Below are 25,792 nucleotides of genomic sequence, written 5' to 3'. Positions count from 1 at the left end.
ATTATTTTCCCATTCCCCCAATACGATCTAAACTCTACTGTCCCCAAGTAATTGCAACTTCCTAGGAAGTAACGATAGAAGTAGCCGATGCCAATGAGCTACATGGACACTGAAAAGACAATACAAAAGAGAAATTATAAACTGGGTGGTTCGAGCCCCGTATGCTGATTGACTGACAGCCGTGGTATGTCAGACCGTATACCGCGGGTATGACAAAACATTTATTTTTACTGCTCTAATTACGTTGGTAGCCGGTTTATAATAGCAATAAGGCACTTTTGTTTGTAGTATATAGCCAGTATACCACAGCTAAGGGCTGTGTCTAGGCGCGCCTCGTTGCGTCGTGCATAGGAAAAGCCATATACCACCTCCCCGAGCCTTATTGCTTAAATATAGCATGCATGTCAAGAATTGTTCGATGGGTGTGAGCAGGGGTGGAAAAAGTACTCAATTGTCATACTTGAGTAAAAGTAAAGATACCTTAAAAGAAAATGACTCAAGTAAAAGTCACCCAGTAAAATACTACTTGAGTAAAAGTCTAAAAGTATTTGGTTTGAAATGTACTTAAGTATCAAAAGTAAAAGTATAAATCATTTCAAATGGCTTATATTAAGCAAAACAATATTCTTGTTTTTTTTTTCATTTACGGATAGCCAGAGGCACAGTTCAACACTCAGACATCATTTACAAACTAAGCATTTCTGTTTAGTGAGTCTGCCAGAACAGAGGCAGTAGGGATGACCAGGGACGTTCTCTTGATAAGTGAGTGAATTAGACAATATTTCTGTCCTGCAAAGCATTGAAAATGTGACTAGTCATTTTGGGTGTCAGGGAAAATGTAAGGAGTGAAAAGTACATTATACTCTTTAGGAATTTAGTGGAGTAAATGTCACAGTCAAGAATATAAATAGTAAAGTACAGATACCGCAAAAAACAACGTAAGTAGTACTTTAAAGTATTTTTACTTACCGTAATTTCCGGACTATAAGCCGCTACTTTATTCCCACACTTTGAACCTTGCGGTATATACAATGACGCGGCTAATTTATGGATTTTTTCCCGCTTTCGCAAGATTCATGCCGCCGCCAAAAAACTGAGCACCGTCACATAATGTGACGTAAATCGAGCGCGCTCAAACTTCCCATCATTCTGATTACGATAGTAATTTTGTCACCCTCATCATGGCAAAGACACGGAGAAATGCATATGATGCAGCTTTCAAGTTGAAGGCTGATAGCACCCTGGCTGATGGAAAAGGTAATAGTGCTGCTGCATGGGAGCTTGGCCTTAATGAGTCGATTATAAGACTTTGTAAACAGCAGCGTGAGGAACTGACTAAAAAAAAAAGCAAAAAGACCACAAACCTTTCAGAGGGAAGAAAAGCAGATGGCCCAAAGTATTTGCAGCCACTCGACATCAGTGTAAATCGTGCATTTAAGGTGGCGCTCCGTGTTCAGTGGGAGGCTTGGATGACAAGTGGGGAGAAGAAATCCTTCACTAAAACGGGCCGCATGCGAAGAGCAACTTATGGTCAAGTCTGCCAGTGGGTTCTGACAGCGTGGAGCATTGTCAAAAAATCCACTATCATCAACGGGTTTCGAAAGGCTGGACTGCTGCGTGTTGAAGGGGCAGCATGACCTCAGCGGGGTATTTGTCTCCGGATGAAAGTGACGAGAGCGACAATGAAAACGATCCAACATCGGATGAAGCAATTCTGAGGCTATTCAACTCCGACACCGAAGGAGATGACTTCAGTGGTTTCAGTGCACAGGAGGAGGCTTGGTAGGCTACTGTTTTAGTTTTTGTTACAAGCCGTGTTTCGTTAAAGCCTATTTATTTTTGTTTACAAGCAGTGTTTCGTTTAAAGGCTGTGTGAAGTTAATTTGTTTCAATGTACCGGTAGGCACCTGCGGCTTATAGACATGTGTGGCTTATTTATGTACAAAATACATATTTTTTAATAATTCAGTGGGTGCGGTTTATATTCAGGTGCGCTTAATAGTCCAGCAATTACGGTAAATACTTCACACCACTGGGTGTGAGTGTGTGTGTGTATGTGTGTGTGTATACGTCTGTGCATATGAATGGGAGTGTGAAGGAGGGTGAACATGTGTAGGAGGGTGGGAGAGAATGGGTGGGTGGCTGCACGGGGTATATGCTGTATGTGAATGAAAGAGAAGGATAAGGATATGGATGTGTGTAAATGTGTCGAAGAAGAATGGAGGGTGGGAAAAAAAGACAGAAAGTTGGGACAAACTTTGCCTGGGTGGGTAAGGGAGGGCACGGATGGGAGGGGGTGATAAGCTTTGCTTGGGTGTGGAAAAGGGGGAAGAAAACTAGGAAGCGGAGAGGGAAGATTTGGCATGGGCGAGGGAGAGGGAACTTGTACTTATAATCTCCACCCGGCACAGCCAGAAGAGGACTGGCCACCCCTCAATGCCTGGTTCCTCTCTAGGTTTCTTCCTAGGTTCCGGCCTTTCTAGGGAGTTTTTCCTAGCCACCGTGTTTCTACACCTGCATTGCTTGCTGTTTGGGGTTTTAGGGTGGATTTCCGTACAGCACTTTGAGATATCAGCTAATGTAAGAGGGGTTTTATAAATACATTTGATTTGATTTGAAGGAACAATTTAACTATACTACATGCTATACTATAATGTATTTTAATTTGATTTTGTGACTTGCAAACCTGCGGTAAAATGAATAAGAGTTCTGGACCGATTAGGAGAGGATGTCGATTCGTTATTATTCCTTGTTGGTCATTATAGTTATGATTCAATGGTGGTTATTGGTGAGAGTGGAGAGGGGCTCTTTCGGGACGTGGCGACTGGGAGGACATCAGACACTACTCTGAAGTGTGTGTGGCCGGGGGTGCTTTACTTGGCTTATCGCACTCTAGGGACTCCTTGTGGCGGGCAGGGTGCCTGCAGGTTGACTTCGGTCATCAGTTGAAGGGTGTTTCCTCCGTTACATCGGTGCAGCTGGCTTCCGGGTTAAGCGGAGGACACATGACTCGACCTTCGACTCTCCCGAGCCCGTTGGGGAGTTGCAACGATGACACTGTCTTCAATGGCCTTTTCTATTTCGAACTTTGGAAGCTTTAAACTTTCCAGCTGAAATAGTACATTTATAAAAATATTATATAAATGTCCTAAAGCGAAAAAAAATATATACAAATAATACATCAGTTTAGAAAGGAGCACAAGCCAGGGATGTCCTCTCTCCCTACTCCTGTTTGCACTGGCGTATTGAACCGCTTGCAGAAAGAATTGTACAGAACCCAAAGGTACCTGTATTGGTAAACATGAATATAAACGAAACGTATTTGCAGACAGTCTCATGATATACCTGACCAATAATGAAAACTCAATGCCCCCCCCCTCTCGACACGAAAAATATTTTCAAAATAATCTGAAATCTTAGGGTATAAAATTAACATGGAAAAAAAACAAATAATGGCAATAGGATAAATAAAAATACAAAATCTTACTTTTAGTTATCCAATCAATTTATGGGTTAGTAATTACCTAAAGGGAGGAAGGATGCATTTGAATGGTGTTGGAACAGGTCCAGAGACAGACAGAGGCTCCATCAGAGCTTCCCTTACCATTGCTTTGGCAGTAGGCTTGGGCGGTATCCAGATGTTCATACCGTCATACCATTCTTCTGCCATCTTGGAATTTGCGGAATTACCGGCATCGCAAACAAGGAGGCACTAAAAATGAAAAAACAATCCCATTGGGTGTCTATTGCCAGAATGCTAAAAAAAATCTGTGCAAGTAATAGCGAAATCACATAGACGTTGTTAGTTAATGCTAACGAAAACAAACTAACTAATTGCTAAGACAGGAAAATCCAGATCATACAGTTATAATACAAGCATAGCTAGTAGCTACCGAATATCATTTGCGGTGAGTGGATATTTTCAAGCGAAAATTAACCAGATAAATTGTGAAAATGAACAAAGTTGTGATGCATGCTTTTCTGAAGGAAGAGCAGCAAGTGTACACAGAGGAGGGGGTGCAATGCAAATAGTCTGGGTAGCCATTTGATTAGATGTTCAGGAGTCTTATGGCTTGGGGGTAGAAGCTGTTTAAAAGCCTCTTGGACCTAGACTTGGTGCTCCGGTACCGCTTGCCATGCAGTAGCAGAGAGAACAGTCTATGACTAGGGGTGGCTGGAGTCTTGGACAATTTTTAGGGCCTTCCTCTGACACCGCCTGGTATAGAGGTCCTGGATGGCAGGAAGCTTGGCCCCAGTAATGTACACGGCCATATGCACTACCCTCTGTTGTACCTTGTGGTCGGAGGCCGAGCTGTTGCCATACCAGGCAGTGATGCAACCAGTCAGGAGGCTCTCGATGGTGCAGCTGTAGAACCTTTTCTAGAAGAGGAGTGAAGAACGAAGGATAAAATAAACACTAGTAGGAAACCCAGTGGAAATAAATGGCAGCTGTACAGATAACTCACCAAGAGCTCTTGGACCACTCAAGCACAGCAGAATGCCTTTATAAGATATCTGGCGAACATTTAGCAGTGAATTGCACAACAGAGATTCACTGATAGATATTGAAGGCTATGGACTCGCCAGCTCCTGCTTTCTCCCGTTGTGCTATTTACAAACAAACGTTTGACTGTCTCCACTGTCCTGGGGAACTACGGTAAGTTTCACAATGGAAAATAATGTGACAGGTGAAATGAAGAACGCAATCTGCTTTGTCTCCTGAAGTATTGCACAAGATTATTGCGGATATTAACTTAAAAAGTAGCTAGAGAATATTCACATTTTATTTAAAAACTTCAGAGAGATACTTTTGACGGTATTGAAAAATCATCCCGTGGCTTTTTCCAAGTACCCTGGCATATGGTAATACGGTATACCGCCCAAGCCTATTTGGCAGGACCAGGCTGGGCTTTCTCTCTTTAAACCCTCTTGCCTCTTTCTGCCAAACAGAAATAGGTGTACAGTCTTTCAATTGAACATTTTGGTGTTGGCAGGTCTCTGTGTTTCTTTGAGTGCCATATGCATCGTGCCTACAAAACAGTAAGTACCTAGCCAGGGCATTGAGTGCCAGTTCGCATTAGCTGAACCAGTGTCTGTTTTTAACACATTTTCAGCTATTACCATTCCAAATAAAGTGCATTACCATTCCAAATAAAGTGCATTACCATTCCAAATAAAGTGCATTACCATTCCAAATAAAGTGCATTACCATTCCAAATAAAGTGCATTACCATTCCAAATAAAGTGCATTACCATTCTAAATAAAGTGCATTGCCATTCTAAATAAAGTGCATTGCCATTCTAAATAAAGTGCATTGCCATTCTAAATCAAGTGCATTGCCATTCTAAATCAAGTGCATTGCCATTCTAAATCAAGTGCATTGCCATTCTAAATCAAGTGCATTGCCATTCTAAATCAAGTGCATTGCCATTCTAAATCAAGTGCATTGCCATTCTAAATCAAGTGCATTGCCATTCTAAATAATGTGCATTACCATTCTAAATGAAATGCATTGTGTGACTGCTCTATGTGTAAATGGTTCTTTGTGTTGGTGGTTATCCGTGATCCAAGTCTTTTGGCTGACAGTGGCCAGTGCAATTTCATGAGCGGAGACGAGTTTAGGTAATTGACTGCTGCTTGTGGAGAGCACTGACACTGTCACATTCATTGTAGTGCTGCAGTGGTGCCTGACTGCCTGTTTGTCTCTCCATACAGACACAGACCACACACTGTTTACTCTGTGCTTTCGTCATTTAGCAGGCAGCTGCAACTTGTATGAGCTGTCTATGATTGTCTATACTACAACTCGGTGTATAGATGTGGTCGCAAGCTGAGCTAAATTCTTTATCCGCTTTCTCTCCCCCATCGCTCTCATCCTCTCTCTTTCTATGCCTTTGTCTCCCTATATCTCTCTGCCTCTCCTATTATTGTCTCTTCTCTCCCCTATCCTCCTCTCCTATTCCCACCCTCCCTCCCCCTCTCTCCCCACAGAGGTCCTTCTCAGCCGGGGTGAAGCTGTACGACAGTGCAGACTACAAGGGGGCCATCGCCCTGTTCGAGGAGGCCCTCCAAGAGTACTACAGGGCCGACGTGGAGTGTCGGGCCCTCTGCCAGGGGCCCCAGAAGTTCGAGGAGCAGGACCATGTCCTCTACCGCTACAGCCTATACGAACTGGTCTCAGGTCAGTCACTATGTAGTTCTGTGCATCTATAACATCTCCTATGTAATGGCTAAGTACACAGCTGTCACCATGTCCTCTACCGCTACAGCCTATACGAACTGGTCTCAGGTCAGTCACTATGTAGTTCTGTGCATCTATAACATCTCCTATGTAATGGCTAAGTACACAGCTGTCACCATGTCTTAAGACACGCTATGGCTGGGTATGTATGTAGTGTTTATAACAGCTATGTTGTGTCTACGTAGTGCCTTGAACACACATGCACTGAGTATACAAAACATTAAGAACACCATGACATAGACTGATCAGGTGAACCCCGGTGACAGCTATGATCCCTTATCGATGCCACTTGAGACATGGATTGTGTACGTGTGCCTTTCAGAGGTTGAACGGGCAAGACAACATATTTAAGTGTCTTTGAACAGGGTATGGTTTGTGTCAACTGCAACGCTGCAGGGTTCTTCACGCTCAGTGTCCTGTGTGTATCAAGAAGGGTCAACCACCAAAAGGACATCCGGCTTACTTGACACAACTGTGGGAGGCATTGGAGTCAACATGGGCCAGCATCCTTGCGGAATGCTTTTGACAGCTTGTAGAGGGGGGGGGGGGGGGGGGGGGGTTCTTTGGTATACCTAACGTTTTGTATAGTCAGTCTATGCAGTGTCTAACACCTCCTACATAAGTCGTGGTGTCTCACATCTGGTTATATATCGTTTATTTGACTGAAATCTGAGTTTTCTGGCTCTGATTCGAATTCAACTCTTGTTGTACTCTGTTCCTTTGTGACTCACTGATTGATTGCTCGGTGGATTTTGACATCGCACAGTTTGTTGACCTCTGTGAATAGATGTATATGGATATGTAATATGCGCTGCGTGGGTGTGAGCTGCTTGTTTTGTATGCTGTATCGCTGACTGACCAGAAGACCTTGGTACTTGATTTCTCTGTGCTCACAGCTACTTTACTGCAGTGAGGAGTCTCTCAGCAGCCAGGGGTAGTATTTTTTTTATTTAAAAAACAGAGCTTTCTACTTTGAGTGATGGTTCACATTGCTCACAATCCCCTGGTGCAAAATGTCCCCCCCCCCCAAGAAACATAGCCTTGTGAAAAACAGCCGTTTATCATGTTATGAAGTGGAGGTTTAATGTGGGATGGGAAACATCTCTTGCTTTCAGATGTTTTGACATTTTGAAATGGCATACGGCTATGCCATGCTCACTGGCAGTAGGCTGGTACATGGTGGGGGACTTGGCACAGGGTCAAAGACAGGGTTGGGTAGGTTACTTTCTAAATGTAATCTGTTACAGTTACTAGTTACCTGTCCAAAATCAGTAATGTCACTTTTGGATTACCCAAACTCAGTAAAGTAATCTGATTACACTCCGTTACTTTTAGATTACTTTCCCTTTAAGAGGCATTAGAAGAAGACAAAAAATGTATGTAACCAACTGAACGACATCTATTGCAGGATAAATCAATGTTAAAATGGACATAGCTGGCCATATATGAATGTTAAATTTTACTTTATGGGTTCGTTATGTAGGCTTCTTCTAACCCACCGCTTTCTACTAAATATAATAATACGTTATATATTTACATTAAAAAACAGTCTATCAGAATTCCAGTCATACCAATAAATGTTATACCCCTGAAATATTCAAGAATAGGACTTGGAAATATGGAAGTACAGATTTGCCAAATTGTTTTACCTGAGCATGACCCCAAAACTAAGGACTTATTAGTTAGCCCTAGTCTGTTGTTTATGATTTGTTGTCAAGGAGGACTGATTGCGCTCATTGATTTGAGTTGAAAATAAATGCTGCTGCTCATGGAATGGCCTGCTTTGAGCACTACTGAAAAGTGCTATTTACATGTAAAAAATGAATGGCATATGCTGCATTTGTTATAGGCCTATTCTTTACCTTTTTGTTGGTGACACTTTATCTTGATAATATGCAGTTGTTTAAAGGGCAAATCCACAGATGAAACAATAACAAAACGGAGGCCTCTGTTTTTGTAACAAAACGGAGGCCTCTGTTTTTGTAAAAAAAACTGAGGGATGGTGTCACGCCCAGAGGTCAGGGTGTGAATAGGGTGGGTAGTCTAGTTTTTCCTTTTCTACTTAGGCCTGGTATGGTTCCCAATCAGAGGCAGCTGTCTATCGTTGTCTCTGATTGGGGATCATATTTAGGCAGCCTTTTTTCCACCTGTTGTGTGTGGGATCTTGTTTTGTGTGTGTGTGTAGTGCCTGTGAGCACGCAATTACGTTTAGTTTGTTTCTGTATTGTTTCGGTGAGTTTCAGTAATTAAACATGTGGAACTCTACGCAGGCTGCGCCTTGGTCCATTTATTCTACAGACGACCGTGACAGATAGACCTGGAGAAATTGTAACCACTCTAAGATGAACAGACAGCTATGGATGCAAGGACTGACCATCCATGATATCAAAATGATTGTTTTAACCATGTTATGAGGCTATACCAGAGGTGGGCAAACTTTTTGACTCGCGGGCCACAATGGTTTCTAAAATTTGACAGAGGGGCCAGGCCAGGAGCATTTGGAGGGAGTGTTTGGGCCGGATATACTAAAGCATTAAATGTAGTGTGTGCAAACCTCATAGCACAGTAAGAACACTACAACCCAATTTATTAACTGTCTTTCAAATGTGAAAAATAGCCCTTATCAAATGTAAATAGATTAAAATAACATACGCACTGTGATTTATCAAGATTGCGTCTGTTTTTAATAAGTTTCAATCGAAGGTGCAAAGTTAAAGAAATCAACATTTATTGAAAAATGGAATCACTTTCAACATTCAAAACATATTATTACACAACGAAATACTCAAGCTCAATAATATCTACTTGTGTTAAACTCCGCAAAATCATGGATGGATTGTCCTGACCGCGCGCTCTACAAACTCGCCACGGACGCCCTCGCCTTCACGCGCAAACAGTACACGTGTATCGTTGCCAAGCACACAGACATAGGCTGTATTAAATATCTTACCTGCAGCTGAAAATTTAAATTAAGAGCGATGAGCGGCGTGTTAATTAAGCTACTGTACCGCTGCTGTGCGTAAATGCGCATTGCTCTTAATTAAAAGACGCTCTTCCAAACTTTCCATATGCATTTTTTCATAACACAGCAGAAAAAATCAAAAGCTCCTCCGTTATCTCAAAACTGTCGTTAATCCCTCGGATAAAAAATTAGGAGCTGAGCAGTGTATTTTATGTCGTTACTTTCATCCAGTGCTAGTGAATATAACTTAAAGGACTCCGCCTTTTTGTTTAATTCGCTGACTATATCTTCGTCAATCAGTTCCACGCGGCGAGTCACTGTCCTGCGTGCTAAACTGATTTTTTCAAACTTGGCTTTGCTCTCCGGACACAAGAGACCTGCTGTCTCTACCATGCACTCTTTCAAAAACTCGCCTTCGGAGAAAGGCTTGCTAGCCTTTGCTAATTTGAATGCCAGCAAATAACTTGCCTTGGTACTTGACTCTTGAATTGCAGTTTGTCGGTGAAAAAAGTTCTGTTGACTCTGTAAATTAGCTGCCAACCTCTGAGCAGTAGCCGCCCGTTCTTGTGTTGACTGCTTGCTAGCATAGTTTGCATGCTCCGTGGCAAAGTGACGGCTGATATTGTACTCTTTGAAAACCGCAACAGCTTCTTGGCATATCAGACATACAGCCGTTGATCGGACTTCAGTGAAGAAGTATTTTGTTGTCCACTCCTTACTAAACACTCGGCATTCGCTATCCACTTTCCTTCTCTTTGGTCCGCTCATTTTCACAGAAGGGCTTAATGGTGACGTGAAACGAAGTGAAAATTAAAGTGAAATAAAGAGAAATACGCGCCACTCCAACAACGGTCAATGTGTTTTGAGTGCGCCATCTATTGGGGAAATGTGGGCATTGCAGGGAAAGGGGAAAAAATGAGGTTTTTACTATAATTTGGACCAGTTCGGCGGGCCGGATTAAAAAGCCTAACGGGCCGTATGTGGCCCGCGGGCCGTTGTTTGCCCATGTCTGGGCTATACAGTGTCGGTTTACATTTACAATGTTTACAAACCTTGGGAGAAAAACAAGCTTATATTTTGGGTTCTCATGGAGTGTGACAGTTGAACTAACCTCGTGAGGCAGTTAATAAGTTATATTCTTCAAGAATCAATGGATATACAGTATATATAATTTATAAATCCCAAAGTTGATGTAGCAACTACAAGATTGCCCCTTTAAGTCTATCAAAAGTGTGCGGGTTTCAGCATGTGTCCTTTAGGGGGGAAAAAAATAATGTATCAGCTTGAATTAGATTGAGCAATAAAAGCTCCACTTTTATTCCATAGGCTGGGATCCACACTATGCAGCTGTTATTCTATAGGCTGGGATCCACACTATGCAGCTGTTATTCTATAGGCTGGGATCCACACTATGCAGCTGTTTGTTGCAAGAGCGCATTTTTCACTGGCTGTCCACTGGTTTCAAAATCAATGATTGATATGCAGCTTAAACTTCTTGAATTCAACCATTGTTGGGTTGAAATACACATTTATATTTGTGAACAGCCGTCCACCACAACCCATATGGCGCAATTAGCTAAATGAGAGCGCAGCGGTGTTATTCACATCATTTACATTTACATTTAAGTCATTTAGCAGACGCTCTTATCCAGAGCGACTTACAACTTGGTGCATTCACCTTATGACATCCAGTGGGACAGTCACTTAACAATAGTGCATCTAAAACTTAGGGGGGGTGGGGTGAGAGGGATTACTTAACCTATCCTAGGTATTCCTTAAAGAGGTGGGGTTTCAGGTGTCTCCGGAAGGTGGTGATTGACTCCGCTGTCCTGGCGTCGTGAGGGAGTTTGTTCCACCATTGGGGGGCCAGGGCAGCGAACAGTTTTGACTGGGCTGAGCGGGAGCTGTACTTCCTCAGTGGTAGGGAGGCGAGCAGGCCAGAGGTGGATGAACGCAGTGCCCTTGTTTGGGTGTAGGGCCTGATCAGAGCCTGGAGGTACTGAGGTGCCGTTCCCCTCACAGCTCCGTAGGCAAGCACCATGGTCTTGTAGCGGATGCGAGCTTCAACTGGAAGCCAGTGGAGAGAACGGAGGAGCGGGGTGACGTGAGAGAACTTGGGAAGGTTGAACACCAGACGGGCTGCGGCGTTCTGGATGAGTTGAAGGGGTTTAATGGCACAGGCAGGGAGCCCAGCCAACAGCGAGTTGCAGTAATCCATGTGGCTGGAGTGCTGACACACTCCAGCCACATGAGGTCTAGCATTGTCTTGCATTAGGAGGAACCCAGGGCAAACCGCACCAGCATATGGTCTCACAAGGGATCTGAGGATCTCATCTTGGTACCTAATGGCAGTCAGGCTACCTCTGGTGAGCACATGGAGGGCTGTGCGGCCCCCCAAAGAAATGCCACCCTACATCATGACTGACCCACTGCCAAACCGGTCATACTGGAGGATTTTGCGGACAGCAGAACGTTCTCCACGGCGTCTCCAGACTGTCACATGTGCTCAGTGTGAACCTGCTTTCATCTGTGAAGAGCACAGGGCGCCAGTGGCGAATTTCCCAATCTTGGTGTCCTCCGGAAAATGCAAACGACCTGCACGGTGTTGGGCTGTAAGCACAACCCCTACCTGTGGACGTCGGGCCCTCATACCACCCTCAGGGAGTCTGTTTCTGACCGTTTGAGCAGACACATGCACATTTGTGGCCTGCTGGAGGTCATTTTGCAGGGCTCTGGCAATGCTCCTCCTGCTCCTCCTTGCACAAAGGTGGAGGTAGCGGTCCTGCTGCTGGGTTGTTGCACTCCTACGGCCTCCTCTACGTCTCCTGGTAGCGGCTCCATGCTCTGGACACCACGCTGACAGACACAGCAAACCTTATTGCCACAGCTCGCATTGATGTGTCATCCTGGATGAGCTGCACTACACTGAGCCACTTGTGTGGGTTGTAGACTCCATCTCATGCTACCACTAGAGTGAAAGCACCGACAGCATTCAAAAGTGACCAAAACATCAGCCAGGAAGCATAGGAACTGAGAAGTGGTCTGTGGTCACCACCTGCAGAACCACTCCTTTATTGGGGGTGTCTTGCTAATTGCATATCATTTCCACCTGTTGTCTATTCCATTTGCACCACAGCATGTGAAATTTATTGTCAATCAGTGTTGCTTCCTAAGTGGACAGTTCGATTTCACAGAAGTGTGATTGACTTAGAGTTACATTGTGTTGTTTAAGTGTTCCCTTTATTTTTTGAGCAGTGTATAGACATAAGCTGAAAGGCTTCTCAGCAAGGAAAAAGCCACAGCTCCAAAGCCAGCATAAAAAAGCCAGACTACGGTTTGCAACTGTATGTGGGGACAAAGATCATACTTTTTGGAGAAATGTCCTCTGGTCTGATGAAACAAGAATATAACTGTTGGCCCATAATGACCATTGTTACGTTTGGAGGAAAAAGGGAGAGACTTGCAAACCGAAGAACCCCATCCCAACCGTGAAGCACGGCGGTGGCAGCATCATGTTGTGGGGGTGCTTTGCTGCAGGAGGGACTAGTGCACTTCCAAAATTAGACAGCATCACGAGAAAGGAAAATTATGTGGATATATTGAAGCAACATCTCAAGACATCAGACAAGAAGTTAAAGCTTGGTCGCAAATGGGTCTTCCAAATTGACAATGACCCCAAGCATACTTCCAAAGTTGTGGAAAAATGGCTTAAGGACAACAAAGTCAAGGTATTGGAGTGGCCATCACAATGCCCTGACCTCAATCCTATAGAAAACTTGTGGGCAAAACTGAAAAAGCGTGTGCGGGCAAGGAGGCCTACAAACCTGACTCAGTTACACCAGCTCTGTCAGGAGGAATGGGCCAAAATTCACCCAACTTATTGTGGGAAGCTTGTGGAAGGCTACCCGAAACATTTGACCCAAGTTAAACAATTTAAAGGCAATGCTACCAAATACCAATTGAGTGTATGTAAACTTCTGACCCACTGGGAATGTGATGAAAGAAATAAAAGCTGAAACACTACTATTATTCTGACATTTCACATTATTAAAATAAAGTGGTGATCCTGACCTAAGACAGGGATTTTTTTTTACTAGGATTGAATGTCAGGAATTGTGGAAAAACAAACATCAATGCGCGATGTAGATATCAATAATAAGTGATATCCGTATCGCCGTAGACGACACCACTGTTTTCATCCTTACCTCCAAGCGTTTAGTCAAGTTGGATAATCTTTGGATGCCAACAGCAGTCGCACCATTGGAAGATATAGCTTGGACTGCAACCGACAAAAGCCCATTCCTGCTCTTTTCCCACAAGCCATCAAACACATTTGGTGCGTCATCATAGCGGTCTTAAACTTAAATTTGCACCTTTTTTCAATGCTGATTTGAAGGTCACTGAGAAAACGGAGAAGTGTCAAATATCTTTTTCCCGAAAACATCCTCTTTGAATTTAAAAGTAATCCTCGAAGTAATCATCTAGTTTTTCATAAAGTATCTGTAATCTGATTACAATATTTTTGCTGGTAATGTAACGGATTGCAGTTTCTGTTTTTTGTAATCCCTTACATGTCATCTGTGACTCTCCAGCTCTGAGAGAGAGAGAGAGAGAGAGAGAGAGAGAGAGAGAGAGAGAGATGTAAACAGCCCAATGTCTCTTTCACAGCGCACACATAATTATGGTGACTTGTTTTTGATGTCACACTTTAGTGTCGAAGATTAGTCATTGCTCAGAACATAATTGAATGAGGTGAAGTTTGAGATGGCTGCCATGTTTTAGCCAAATCGTTCTTGCAAACTGAATCTTTATTGATTTGACGGAAACAACTCCCTCAGTTTGGAAATGGTCTACTGTTTTTTTCATATTAATAGTTTAAAACAACATGAATCTTGAAGTAAATAGACTGTTTTTTTCATTATGAGGGGAGTACTGGTACACTCTACTTAACAGCAAATACCCCTACACCATATCTCATGTGGTTCTGCCATTAATTTTTAGAGAGAGCTACTTACCGTAAATTACCTCCTCGAGGATACTTTTTTTCAGATAAATTACTTTTCCACCTGGACTACTTCATGGGACAGTTCATTTTAAAACTACCCCCCTTCATCTCTTTTGGCCACTCAAGGAAAATGGCCGACAAGACTTGAAACACCCATGACTCCTCACACATATTTTGGTTCTTGGAATTTCCTGTGTAATATCCTGGTATTGTAATTTCAAAACATTGTTGTGGCCATGAGTCTGACTTTGGCTAAGTGGTCCAACAGACCACTGAACATCTTGAAAGAACCTCTAAACGGGCGGAGATGAGTGCAGGGAAAACAATGAGCAGTGTATTGATTGTGTGAAGTCCAACACAGTTGGAGACAAATGTGTACGGTGTGCATATTACTTTCCTCTTTCCTCTGTTTCCTCTTTCCACTGTCTCTGTGTGTGTTCACGTGCAAAGCCTTTTTGACATCTTTTTGACTTGCTCTGTTACCATCTTAGATGATCCAAAAATCCAACAGTCAGAAACTGGGCCAGCAATGAGTGCCTAGCTATTGCCTAAAGACACAGCCATAGTGACCCCTGCTTGTAAATCTGTCTCTCTGTCTCTCTGTCTCTCTGTCTCTCTCTGTCTCTGTCTCTCTCTCTGTCTCTCTCTCTCTCTCTCTCTGTCTCTCTCTCTGTCTCTCTCTCTGTCTCTCTCTCTGTCTCTCTCTCTGTCTCTCATGCTATTGCCTAAAGACACAGCCATAGTGAGCCCTGCTTGTAAATCTCCCTCGCTCTCGCTTTGTTTCTCCATCCTTTGAATTCAAAGTGCTTTATTGGCATGGGGAACATATGTTTACATTGCCAAAGCAAGTTGTAAACGATACACTCATAGTAAACATTACACTCACAAAAGTTCCAAAGGAATAGAGACATTTCAAATGTCATATTGTGGCTATATACAGTGTTGTAATGATGTAGTTCAAAACGGAAAATAAATCAACTAAAATTTGTGTTGTATTTACAAAAGTGTTTGTTCTTCACTGGTTGCCCTTTTCTTGTGGCAACAGGTCACACATCTTGCTGCTGTGTCTCTGGATAAGAGCGTCTGCTAAATGACTTAAATGTAAATGTCTGTGATGGCACACTGGTCTTTCACCCAGTAGATATGAGAGTTTATCAAAATTGAATTTGTTTTTGAATCTTTGTGTATAATCTTAGGGAAATTTGTGTCTCTGGTCATACATTTGGCAGGAGGTTAGGAAGTGCAGCTCAGTTTCCACCTCCATTTTGTGGGCAGTGAGCACACATCCTGTCTTCTCTTGCGAGCCAGGTCTGCCTAGTTTTTTTATTTATTTTTTATTAATTATTTCCAATGGGTCAAGTAATTATCTTTTTGTTTTCTCATGACGTGGTTGGGTCGAACCCTGGGGCTGTCCTGGGAATCTGTGGGGTCTGTTTGTGTTTGTAAACAGAGCCCCAGGACCTATCTCTCTCTTTCCCCACCCACCCTCTCTCTCTTTCTTCATTGTCTCTCTCTTTCCCCACCCTCTCTTTCTTCACTGTCTCTCTCTCTTTCCCCCCACCCTCTCTTTCTTCATCTCTCTCTTTCTTCACTGTCTCTCTCTCTTTCCCCACCCACCCTCTCTCTCTTTCTTCATTGTCTCTCTCTTTCCCCACCCTCTCTTTCTTCACTGTCTCTCTCTCTTTCCCCCCACCCTCTCTCTCTTTCTTCACTGTCTCTCTCTCTTTCCCCCCACCCTCTCTCTCTTTCTTCACTGTCTCTCTCTCTTTCCCCACCCACCCTCTCTCTCTTTCTTCATTGTCTCTCTCTCTTTCCCCACCCTCTCTTTCTTCACTGTCTCTCTCTCTTTCCCCACCCTCTCTTTCTTCACTGTCTCTCTCTCTCTTTCCCCACCCACCCTCTCTCTCTTTCCCCACCCACCCTCTCTCTCTTTCTTCATTGTCTCTCTCTCTTTCCCCACCCTCTCTTTCTTCACTGTCTCTCTCTCTTTCCCCACCCACCCTCTCTCTCTTTCTTCATTGTCTCTCTCTCTTTCCCCACCCTCTCTTTCTTCACTGTCTCTCTCTCTTTCCCCACCCACCCTCTCTCTCTTTCTTCACTGTCTCTCTCTCTTTCCCTTCACTGTCTCTCTCTCTTTCTTCACTCTCTCTTTCTTCACTCTCTCTTTCCCCACCCTCTCTTTCTTCACTGTCTCTCTCTCTTTCCCCACCCTCTCTTTCTTCACTGTCTCTCTCTCTCTTTCCCCACCCACCCTCTCTCTCTTTCTTCATTGTCTCTCTCTCTTTCCCCACCCTCTCTTTCTTCACTGTCTCTCTTTCCCCACCCACCCTCTCTCTTTCTTCACCGTCTCTTTCTCAATTTCCCCACCCTCTCTCTTTCTTCACTGTCTCTCTCTCTTTCCCCCCACCCTCTCTCTCTTTCTTCACTCTCTCTCTTTCCCCACCCTCTCTTTCTTCTGTCTCTCTCTCTTTCCCCACCCTCTCTTTCTTCACTGTCTCTCTCTCTTTCCCCACCCTCTCTCTCTTTCTTCATTGTCTCTCTCTCTTTCCCCACCCTCTCTTTCTTCATTGTCTCTCTCTCTTTCCCCACCCTCTCTTTCTTCACTGTCTCTCTCTCTTTCCCCACCCACCCTCTCTCTTTCTTCACTGTCTCTCTCAATTTCCCCACCCACCCTCTCTCTTTCTTCACCGTCTCTTTCTCAATTTCCCCACCCTCTCTCTTTCTTCACTGTCTCTCTCTCTTCCCCCCCCACCCTCTCTCTCTTTCTTCACTCTCTCTTTCCCCACCCTCTCTTTCTTCACTGTCTCTCTCTCTTTCCCCACCCACCCTCTCTCTCTTTCTTCACTGTCTCTCTCTCTTTCCCCACCCACCCTCTCTCTCTTTCTTCACTGTCTCTCTCTCTTTCCCCACCCTCTCTTTCTTCACTGTCTCTCTCTCTTTCCCCACCCTCTCTTTCTTCACCGTCTCTCTCTCTCTTTCCCCACCCACCCTCTCTCTCTTTCTTCATTGTCTCTCTCTCTTTCCCCACCCTCTCTTTCTTCACTGTCTCTCTCTTTCCCCACCCACCCTCTCTCTCTTCACTGTCTCTCTCTTTCCCCACCCACCCTCTCTCTCTTTCTTCACTGTCTCTCTCTCTTTCCCCACCCACCCTCTCTCTCTTTCTTCACTGTCTCTCTCTCTTTCCCCACCCACCCTCACTTTCTTCACCGTCTCTCTCTCTTTCCCCACCCTCTCTTTCTTCACTGTCTCTCTCTCTTTCCCCCCACCCTCTCTCTCTTTCTTTACTGTCTCTCTCTCTCTTTCCCCACCCACCCTCTCTCTCTTTCTTCACTGTCTCTCTCTCTTTCCCCACCCTCTCTTTCTTCACTGTCTCTCTCTCTTTCCCCACCCTCTCTTTCTTCACTGTCTCTCTCTCTTTCCCCACCCTCTCTTTCCCTGTCTCTCTCTCTTTCCCCTCTCTCTCTTTCTTCACTGTCTCTCTCTCTTTCCCCACCCTCTCTTTCTTCACTGTCTCTCTCTCTTTCCCCACCCTCTCTTTCTTCACTGTCTCTCTCTTTCTTTCCCCTTTCCCCACCCTCTCTTTCTTCACTGTCTCTCTCTCTTTCCCCACCCACCCTCTCTCTCTTCATTGTCTCTCTCTCTTTCCCCACCCTCTCTTTCTTCTCTCTTTCCCCACCCTCTCTTTCTTCACTGTCTCTCTCTCTCTCTTTCCCCACCCTCTCTTTCTTCACTGTCTCTCTCTCTCTTTCCCCACCCTCTCTCACTCTCTTCTTTCCCCACCCTCTCTTCTTCTCTCTCTCTTTCCCCACCCTCTCTTTCTTCACTGTCTCTCTCTCTCTCTCTCTTCTTTCCCCACCCTCTCTTTCTTCACTGTCTCTCTCTTTCCCCACCCACCCTCTCTTTCTTCACTCTCTCTCTCTTTCCCCACCCACCCTCTCTTTCTTCACTGTCTCTCTCTCTTTCCCCACCCACCCTCTCTTTCTTCACTCTCTCTCTTTCCCCACCCACCCTCTCTCTCTTTCCCCACCCTCTCTTTCTTCACTGTCTCTCTCTTTCCCCACCCTCTCTTTCTTCACTGTCTCTCTCTCTTTCCCCCCACTCCTCTCTTCTCTTCTTTCCCCCACCTCTCTCTTTCTTCTTTCCCTCTTTCCCCACCCACCCTCTCTTTCTTCACTGTCTCTCTCTCTTTCCCCACCCTCTCTTTCTTCACTGTCTCTCTCTCTTTCCCCACCCTCTCTTTCTTCACTCTTTCTCTTTCTTCACTGTCTCTCTTTCTTCTTTCTCTCTCTTTCCCCACCCTCTCTCTTTCTTCTCTCTCTCTCTCTCTCTTTCCCCACCCACCCTCTCTTTCTTCTGTCTTTCTCTCTTTCTCTTTCCCCTCTTTCCCCACCCCTCTCTCTTTCTTCACTCTTCACTCTCTCTCTCTTTCCCCACCCTCTCTTTCTTCACTCTCTCTCTTTCCCCACCCTCTCTTTCTTCACTCTCTCTCTCTTTCCCCACCCTCTCTTTCTTCACTGTCTCTCTCTCTCTTTCCCCACCCTCTCTTTCTTCACTGTCTCTCTCTTTCCCCACCCTCTCTTTCTTCACTCTCTCTCTCTTTCCCCACCCTCTCTTTCTTCACTGTTCTCTCTCTTTCCCCACCCTCTCTTTCTTCACTGTCTCTCTCTCTTTCCCCACCCTCTCTTTCTTCACTGTCTCTTTCTCTTTCCCCACCCACCCTCTCTTTCTTCACTGTCTCTCTCTTTTTCTCCCACGTCTCTCTCTTTCTTCACCCTCTCTTTCTCTCTCTTTCCCCACCCTCTCTTTCTTCACTGTCTCTCTCTCTTTCCCCCCCACCCTCTCTCTCTTTCTTCGTCTCTGTCTCTCTCTCTCTTTCTTCTCTCTTTCTTCACTGTCTCTCTCTCTTTCCCCACCCTCTCTTTCTTCACTGTCTCTCTCTCTTCCCCACCCTCTCTTTCCACTGTCTCTCCTCTCTTTCCCCACCCACCCTCTCTTTCTTTTCTTCTTTCCCCACCCACCCTCTCTCTCTTTTTCTCTCTCTCTCTTTCCCCACCCCTCTCTCTTTCTTCACTCTCTCTCTCTCTTTCCCCACTTTCCTCTCTCTTCTTCTTTCTTCACTCTCTCTTTCCCCACCCCCTCTCTCTTTCTTCACTTTCTTCACTCTCTCTTTCCCCACCTCTCTCTTCTTCTCTTTCCCCACCCTCTCTTTCTTCACTGTCTCTCTCTCTCTTTCCCCACCCTCTCTTTCTTCACTGTCCCTCTCTTTCCCCACCCTCTCTTTCTTCACTGTCTCTTTCTCTCTTTCCCTGTCTCTCTCTTTCCCCACCCTCTCTTTCTTCACTGTCTCTCTCTCTTTCCCCACCCTCTCTTTCTTCACTGTCTCTCTCTCTTTCCCCACCCTCTCTTTCTTCACTGTCTCTTTCTCAATTTCCCCACCCACCCTCTCTCTTTCTTCACTGTCTCTTTCTCTTTCCCCACCCTCTCTCTTTCTTCACCGTCTCTCTCTTTCCCTCTTTCTTCACCTCTCTCTTTCCCCCCACCCTCTCTTTCTTCACTCGTCTTTCCCCACCCTCTCTTTCTTTCTCTCTTTCCCCACCCCTCTTTCCTGTCTCTCTCTCTTTCTTCACCGTCTCTCTCTCTCTTTCCCCACCCACCCTCTCTTTCTTCACCGTCTCTCTCTTTCCCCACCCACCCTCTCTCTCTTTTTCTTCTCTTTCCCCACCCACCCTCTCTCTCTCTCTTTCTCTTCTCTTTCCCCACCCACCCCTCTCTCTTTCTTCACTGTCTCTCTCTCTTTCCCCCCCACCCTCTCTTTCTTCTCTTTCCCCACCCTCTCGTCTCTCTCTCTTTCCCCCCCCCTCTCTCTCTTTCCCCACCTCTCTCTCTCTTTCCCCACCACCCTCTTTCTTCACCTTTCTTCTCTCTCTCTTTCCCCACCCTCTCTTTCTTTTCTCTCTTTCCCCACCCTCTTTCTTCACTCTCTCCTTTCCCCACTCTCTTTCTTCACTCTCTCTTTCCCCACCCTCTCTTTCTTCACTGTCTCTCTCTCTCTTTCCCCACCCTCTCTTTCTTCACTGTCTCTCTTTCTCTCTTTCCCTTTCCACCCTCTCTTTCTTCCCTCTCTTTCCCCACCCTCTCTCTCTTTCTTCACTGTCTCTGTCTCTCTTTCCCCACCCTCTCTCTTTCTTCACTGTCTCTCTCTCTTTCCCCACCCTCTCTTTCTTCACTGTCTCTCTCTCTCTTTCCCCACCCTCTCTTTCTTCACTGTCTTTCTCTCTTTCTTCACTGTCTCTCTTTCCCCACCCACCCTCTCTTTCTTCACTGTCTCTCTCTTTCCCCCCCACCCTCTCTTTCTTCACTCTCTCTCTTTCCCCACCCTCTCTTTCTTCACTGTCTCTCTCTCTTTCCCCACCCCCTCTCTCTTTCTTCACTGTCTCTTCTCTTTCCCCACCCACCCTCTCTCACTTTCTTCACTGTCTCTCTCTCTTTCCCCACCCACCCTCTCTTTCTTCACCGTCTCTCTCTCTTTCCCCACCCACCCTCTCTCTCTTTCTTCATTGTCTCTCTCTTTCCCCACCCTCTCTTTCTTCACTGTCTCTCTCTCTCTTTCCCCACCCACCCCTCTCTCTTTCTTCACTGTCTCTCTCTCTTTCCCCACACCCTCTCTTTCTTCACTGTCTCTCTCTCTTTCCCCACCCTCTCTTTCTTCACTGTCTCTCTCTCTTTCCCCACCCTCTCTTTCTTCACTGTCTCTCTCTCTTTCCCCACCCTCTCTTTCTTCACTGTCTCTCTCTCTTTCCCCACCCTCTCTTTCTTCACTGTCTCTCTCTCTCTTTCCCCACCCCCTCTCTCTCTTTCTTTCTTCACTCTCTTTCTTCTCTCTCTCTTTCCCCCCCACCCTCTCTTTCTTCACCCTCTCTGTCTCTCTCTCTCTTTCCCCTCTCTCTCTTTCCCCACCCTCTCTCTCTTTCCCCACCCTCTCTTTCTTCACTGTCTCTCTCTCTCTTCCCCCCCACCCTCTCTTTCTTCACTGTCTCTCTCTCTTTCCCCACCCTCTCCTTCTCTCTTTCTTCACTTTCTTCACTGTCTCTCTCTTTCCCCACCCTCTCTTTCTTCACTGTCTCTCTCTCTTTCCCCACCCTCTCTTTCCACTGTCCTCTCTCTTTCCCCACCCTCTCTTTCTTCACTGTCTCTTTCTCAATTTCCCCACCCACCCTCTCTCTTTCTTCACTGTCTCTTTCTCTTTCCCCACCCTCTCTCTTTCTTCACCGTCTCTCTCTTTCCCCCCACCCTCTCTCTCTTTCTTCGTCTTCTCTTTCCCCCCACTCACTCTCTCTCTCTTTCCCCACCTCTTTCCCCTCTTTCTTCACTGTCTCTCTCTTTCCCCACCCCTCTCTTTCTTCACTGTCTCTCTCTTCCTGTCCCCCACCCTCTCTCTTTCTTCACTGTCTCTCTCTTTCCCCACCCACCCTCTCTTTCTTCACTGTCTCTCTCTCTTTCCCCACCCACCCTCTCTCTTTTTCTTCACCCTCTCTCTCTTTCTTCACTCTCTCTCTCTCTTTGTCTCTCTCTCTTTCCCCACCCACTCTTTCTCTTTCTTCACTCTCTTCTTTCCCCACCCTCTCTTTCTTGTCTCTCTCTCTTTCCCCACCCACTCTCTCTTTCCCCACCCTCTCTTTCTTTGTCTCTCTCTCTTTCCCCACCCTCTCTTTCTTCACTGTCTCTCTCTTTCCCCACCCTCTCTTTCTTCACTGTCTCTCTCTTTCCCCACCCTCTCTTTCTTCACTGTCTCTCTCTCTTTCCCCACCCTCTCTTTCTTCACTTTCTCTCTTTCCCCACCCTCTCTCTTTCTTCACTGTCTCTTTCTCAATTTCCCCACCCACCCTCTCTCTTTCTTCACTGTCTCTTTCTCTTTCCCCACCCCTCTCTTTCTTCACTGTCTCTCTCTTTCCCCACCCTCTCTCTCTTTCTTCACCGTCTCTCTTTCCCCCCACCCTCTCTTTCTTCACTCTCTCTTTCTCTTTCTCTTTCTTCACTGTCTCTCTCTCTCTTTCCCCCACCCTCTCTCTCTTTCTTCACTGTCTCTCTCTCTTTCCCCACCCACCCTCTCTTTCTTCACTGTCTCTCTCTTTCCCCACCCACCCTCTCTTTCTTCACCTCTCTCTCTTTCCCCACCCACCCCCTCTCTTTCTTCACCCTCTCTCTCTTTCCCACCCACCCTCTCTCTCTTTCCCCACTGTCTCTCGCCCCTCTCTCTTTCTTCACTGTCTCTCTCTCTCTTTCCCCACCCTCTCTTTCTTCACTGTCTCTCTTTCCCTTTCCCCACTGTCTCTCCCTCTCTCTTTCTTCACTGTCTCTTTCTTCTGTCTCTTTCTTTCCCCACCCTCTCTTTCTTCACTGTCTCTCTCCCTCTCTTTCTTCACTGTCTCTTTCTCTTTCCCCACCCACCCTCTCTCTTTCTTCACTGTCTCTCTCTTTCCCCACCCTCTCTCTTTCTTCGTCTCTCTCTTTCCCCCCACCCTCTCTCTCTTTCTTCACCTCTCTCTCTTTCCCCACCCTCTCTTTCTTTCTCTCTTTCCCCACCCTCTCCTTCACTCTCTCTTTCCCCACCCTCTCTTTCTTCACTGTCTCTCTCTCTTTCCCCACCCACCCCTCTCTCTCTCTTTCTTCTTTCCCCCCCTCTCTTTCTTCTCTCTCTTTCCCCACCCTCTCTTTCTTCACTGTCTCTCTCTCTTTCCCCACCCACCCTCTCTTTCTTCACTGTCTCTCTCTCTCTTTCCCCACCCACCCTCTCTCTTTCTTCACTGTCTCTCTCTTTCCCCACCCTCTCTTTCCTTCCTCTCTCTTTCTTCACTGTCTCTCTCTCTTTCCCCCCCACCCTCTCTTTCTTCACTTTCTCTCTCTCTTCACTGTCTCTCTCTTCCCACCCTCTCTCTTCACTTTCTTCACTTTCCCCACCCTCTTTCTTCACTGTCTTTCCCCCCCACCCTCTCTTTCTTCACTGTCTCTCTCTTTCCCCACCCTCTCTTTCTTCACTGTCTCTCTCTCTTTCCCCACCCTCTCTTTCTTCACTGTCTCTCTCTCTTTCCCCACCCTCTCTTTCTTCTCTCTTTCTTTCCCCACTGTCTCTTTCTCTTTCCCCACCCACCCTCTCTCTTTCTTCACTGTCTCTTTCTCTTTCCCCACCCTCTCTCTTTCTTCACTGTCTCTCTCTTTCCCCCCACCCTCTCTCTCTTTCTTCACCGTCTCTCTCTTTCCCCACCCTCTCTTTCTTCTTCACTTTCTTCTCTCTCTTTCCCCACCCTCTCTTTCTTCACTGTCTCTCTCTCTTTCCCCACCCACCTCTCTCTCTTTCTTCATTGTCTCTCTCTCTTTCCCCATCTCTCTTTCCCCACCCACCCTCTCTCTCTTTCCCCACCCTCTCTTTCTTCACTGTCTCTTTCTTCTGTCTCTCTTTCCCCACCCTCTCTCTTTCTTCACTGTCTCTCTCTCTCTCTTTCTTCACTGTCTCTCTCTCTTTCCCCACCCTCTCTTTCTTCACCACCTCTTTCCCCACCCTCTCTTTCTTCACTGTCTCTCTCTTTCCCCACCCTCTCTTTCTTCACTGTCTCTCTCTCTTTCCCCACCCTCTCTTTCTTCACTGTCTCTCTCTTTCCCCACCCACCCTCTCTCTTTCTTCACTGTCTCTTTCTCTTTCTCTCTCTTTCTTCACTGTCTCTCTCTCTTTCCCCCCACCCTCTCTCTTTCTTCACCGTCTCTCTCTTTCCCCACCCTCTCTTTCTTCACTCTCTCTTTCCCCACCCTCTCTTTCTTCTCTCTCTTTCCCCACCCTCTCTTTCTTCACTGTCTCTCTCTCTTTCCCCACCCACCCTCTCTCTCTTTCTTCACTGTCTCTTCTCTTTCCCCTTCTCTCTCTTTCTTCACTGTCTCTCTCTTTCCCCACCCACCCCTCTCTCTTTTCTTCTCTTTGTCTCTCTCTCTTTCCCCCCACCCCTCTCTCTTTTTCTTCTCTCTCTTTCCCCACCCACCCCTCTCTCTTTCTTCACTTCTCTCTTTCCCCACCCTCTCTCTCTTTCTTCACTGTCTCTCTCTTTCCCCACCCTCTCTCTTTCCTGTCTCTCTCTTTCCCCACCCTCTCTCTTTCTTCACTGTCTCTCTCTCTTTCCCCCCCCCCTCTCTTTCTTCACTTTTTCCCCACCCACACTCTCTCTCTTTCTTCATTGTCTCCCCCCACCCTCTCTCTTTCTTCACTGTCTCTCTCTCTTTCCCCACCCACCCTCTCTCTCTTTCTTCACTGTCTCTCTCTTTCCCCACCCACCCTCTCTCTCTTTCTTCACTCTCTTTCTCTTTTCCCCACCCTCTCTCTCTTTCTTCACTCTCTCTCTCTTTCCCCACCCACCCTCTCTTTCTTCACTGTCTCTCTCTCTTTCCCCACCCACCCTCTCTCTCTTTCTTCACTGTCTCTCTCTCACCCTCTTTCTTCACTGTCTCTTTCTTTCCCCACCCACTCTTTCTTCACTCTTCTCTTTCCCCACCCACCCTCTCTTTCTTCACTGTCTCTCTCTTTCCCCACCCACCCTCTCTTTCTTCACTGTCTCTCTCTTTCCCCACCCTCTCTTTCTTTGTCCCCTTTCCCCACCCTCTCTTTCTTCACTCTTCTCTCTTTCCCCACCCCTCTTTCTTCACTGTCTTTCTCTTTCCCCACCCACCCTCTCTCTTTCTTCACTGTCTCTTTCTCTTTCCCCACCCACCCTCTCTCTTTCTTCACTGTCTCTTCTCTTTCCCCACCCTCTCTCTTTCTTCACTGTCTCTCTCTCTTTCCCCCCCCTCTCTCTTTCTTCACTGTCTCTTTCTCTCTTTCTTTCTTCTTTCCCCACCCTCTCTTTCTTCACTTTCTCTTTCCCCACCTCTCTTTCTTCATTGTCTCTCTCTTTCCCCACCCTCTCTTTCTTCACTGTCTCTCTCTCTTTCCCCCCACCCCTCTCTCTTTCTTCACTGTCTCTCTCTCTCTTTCCCCACCCACCCTCTCTCTCTTTCTTCACTGTCTCTCTCTTTCCCCACCCTCTCTTTCTTCACTGTCTCTCTCTTTCCCCACCCTCTCTTTCTTTTCTTCTTCACTGTCTCTCTCTTTCCCCACCCACCTCTCTCTATTTCTTTCTTCTTTCCCCACCTCTCTCTTTCTTCTGTCTCTTTCTCAATTTTCCCCACCCACCCTCTCTCTTTCTTCACTGTCTCTTTCTCTTTCCCCACCCTCTCTCTTTCTTCACTGTCTCTCTCTCTTTCCCCCCACCCTCTCTCTCTTTCTTCACTCTCTCTCTTTCCCCACCCTCTCTCTTTCTTCACCCTCTCTCTTTTCCCCCCACCCTCTCTCTCTTTCTCTCTTTCCCCACCCTCTCTTTCTCTTTCTTCACTGTCTCTTTCTCTTTCCCCACCCACCCTCTCTCTCTTTCTTCACTGTCTCTCTCAATTTCCCCACCCTCTCTCTTTCTTCACTGTCTCTCTCTCTTTCCCCACCCACCCTCTCTTTCTTCACCGTCTCTCTCTCTTTCCCCACCCACCCTCTCTTTCTTCACCGTCTCTCTC

General features: G+C 46.0%; 1 protein-coding gene across 1 annotated transcript in view; it reads left to right on the top strand.

The window, feature by feature from the left end:
* Positions 1-25,792, top strand: part of LOC123997415 (prolyl 3-hydroxylase 2-like) — a 111,605-nt gene that overhangs the window by 62,615 nt on the left and 23,198 nt on the right. The window contains exon 3 of the mRNA XM_046301609.1: positions 5,993-6,182. Within this exon, the coding sequence (XP_046157565.1) occupies positions 5,993-6,182 (190 nt within the window). The remainder of the gene's footprint in view (positions 1-5,992; positions 6,183-25,792) is intronic.

This window comes from Oncorhynchus gorbuscha, linkage group LG15 (assembly GCF_021184085.1).
Source record: "Oncorhynchus gorbuscha isolate QuinsamMale2020 ecotype Even-year linkage group LG15, OgorEven_v1.0, whole genome shotgun sequence".
In the NCBI taxonomy this organism is placed as follows: Eukaryota; Metazoa; Chordata; class Actinopteri; order Salmoniformes; family Salmonidae; genus Oncorhynchus; species Oncorhynchus gorbuscha.
Note: the sequence above shows the minus strand (reverse complement) of the source record. Positions and strands in the feature narration are given on the sequence as shown.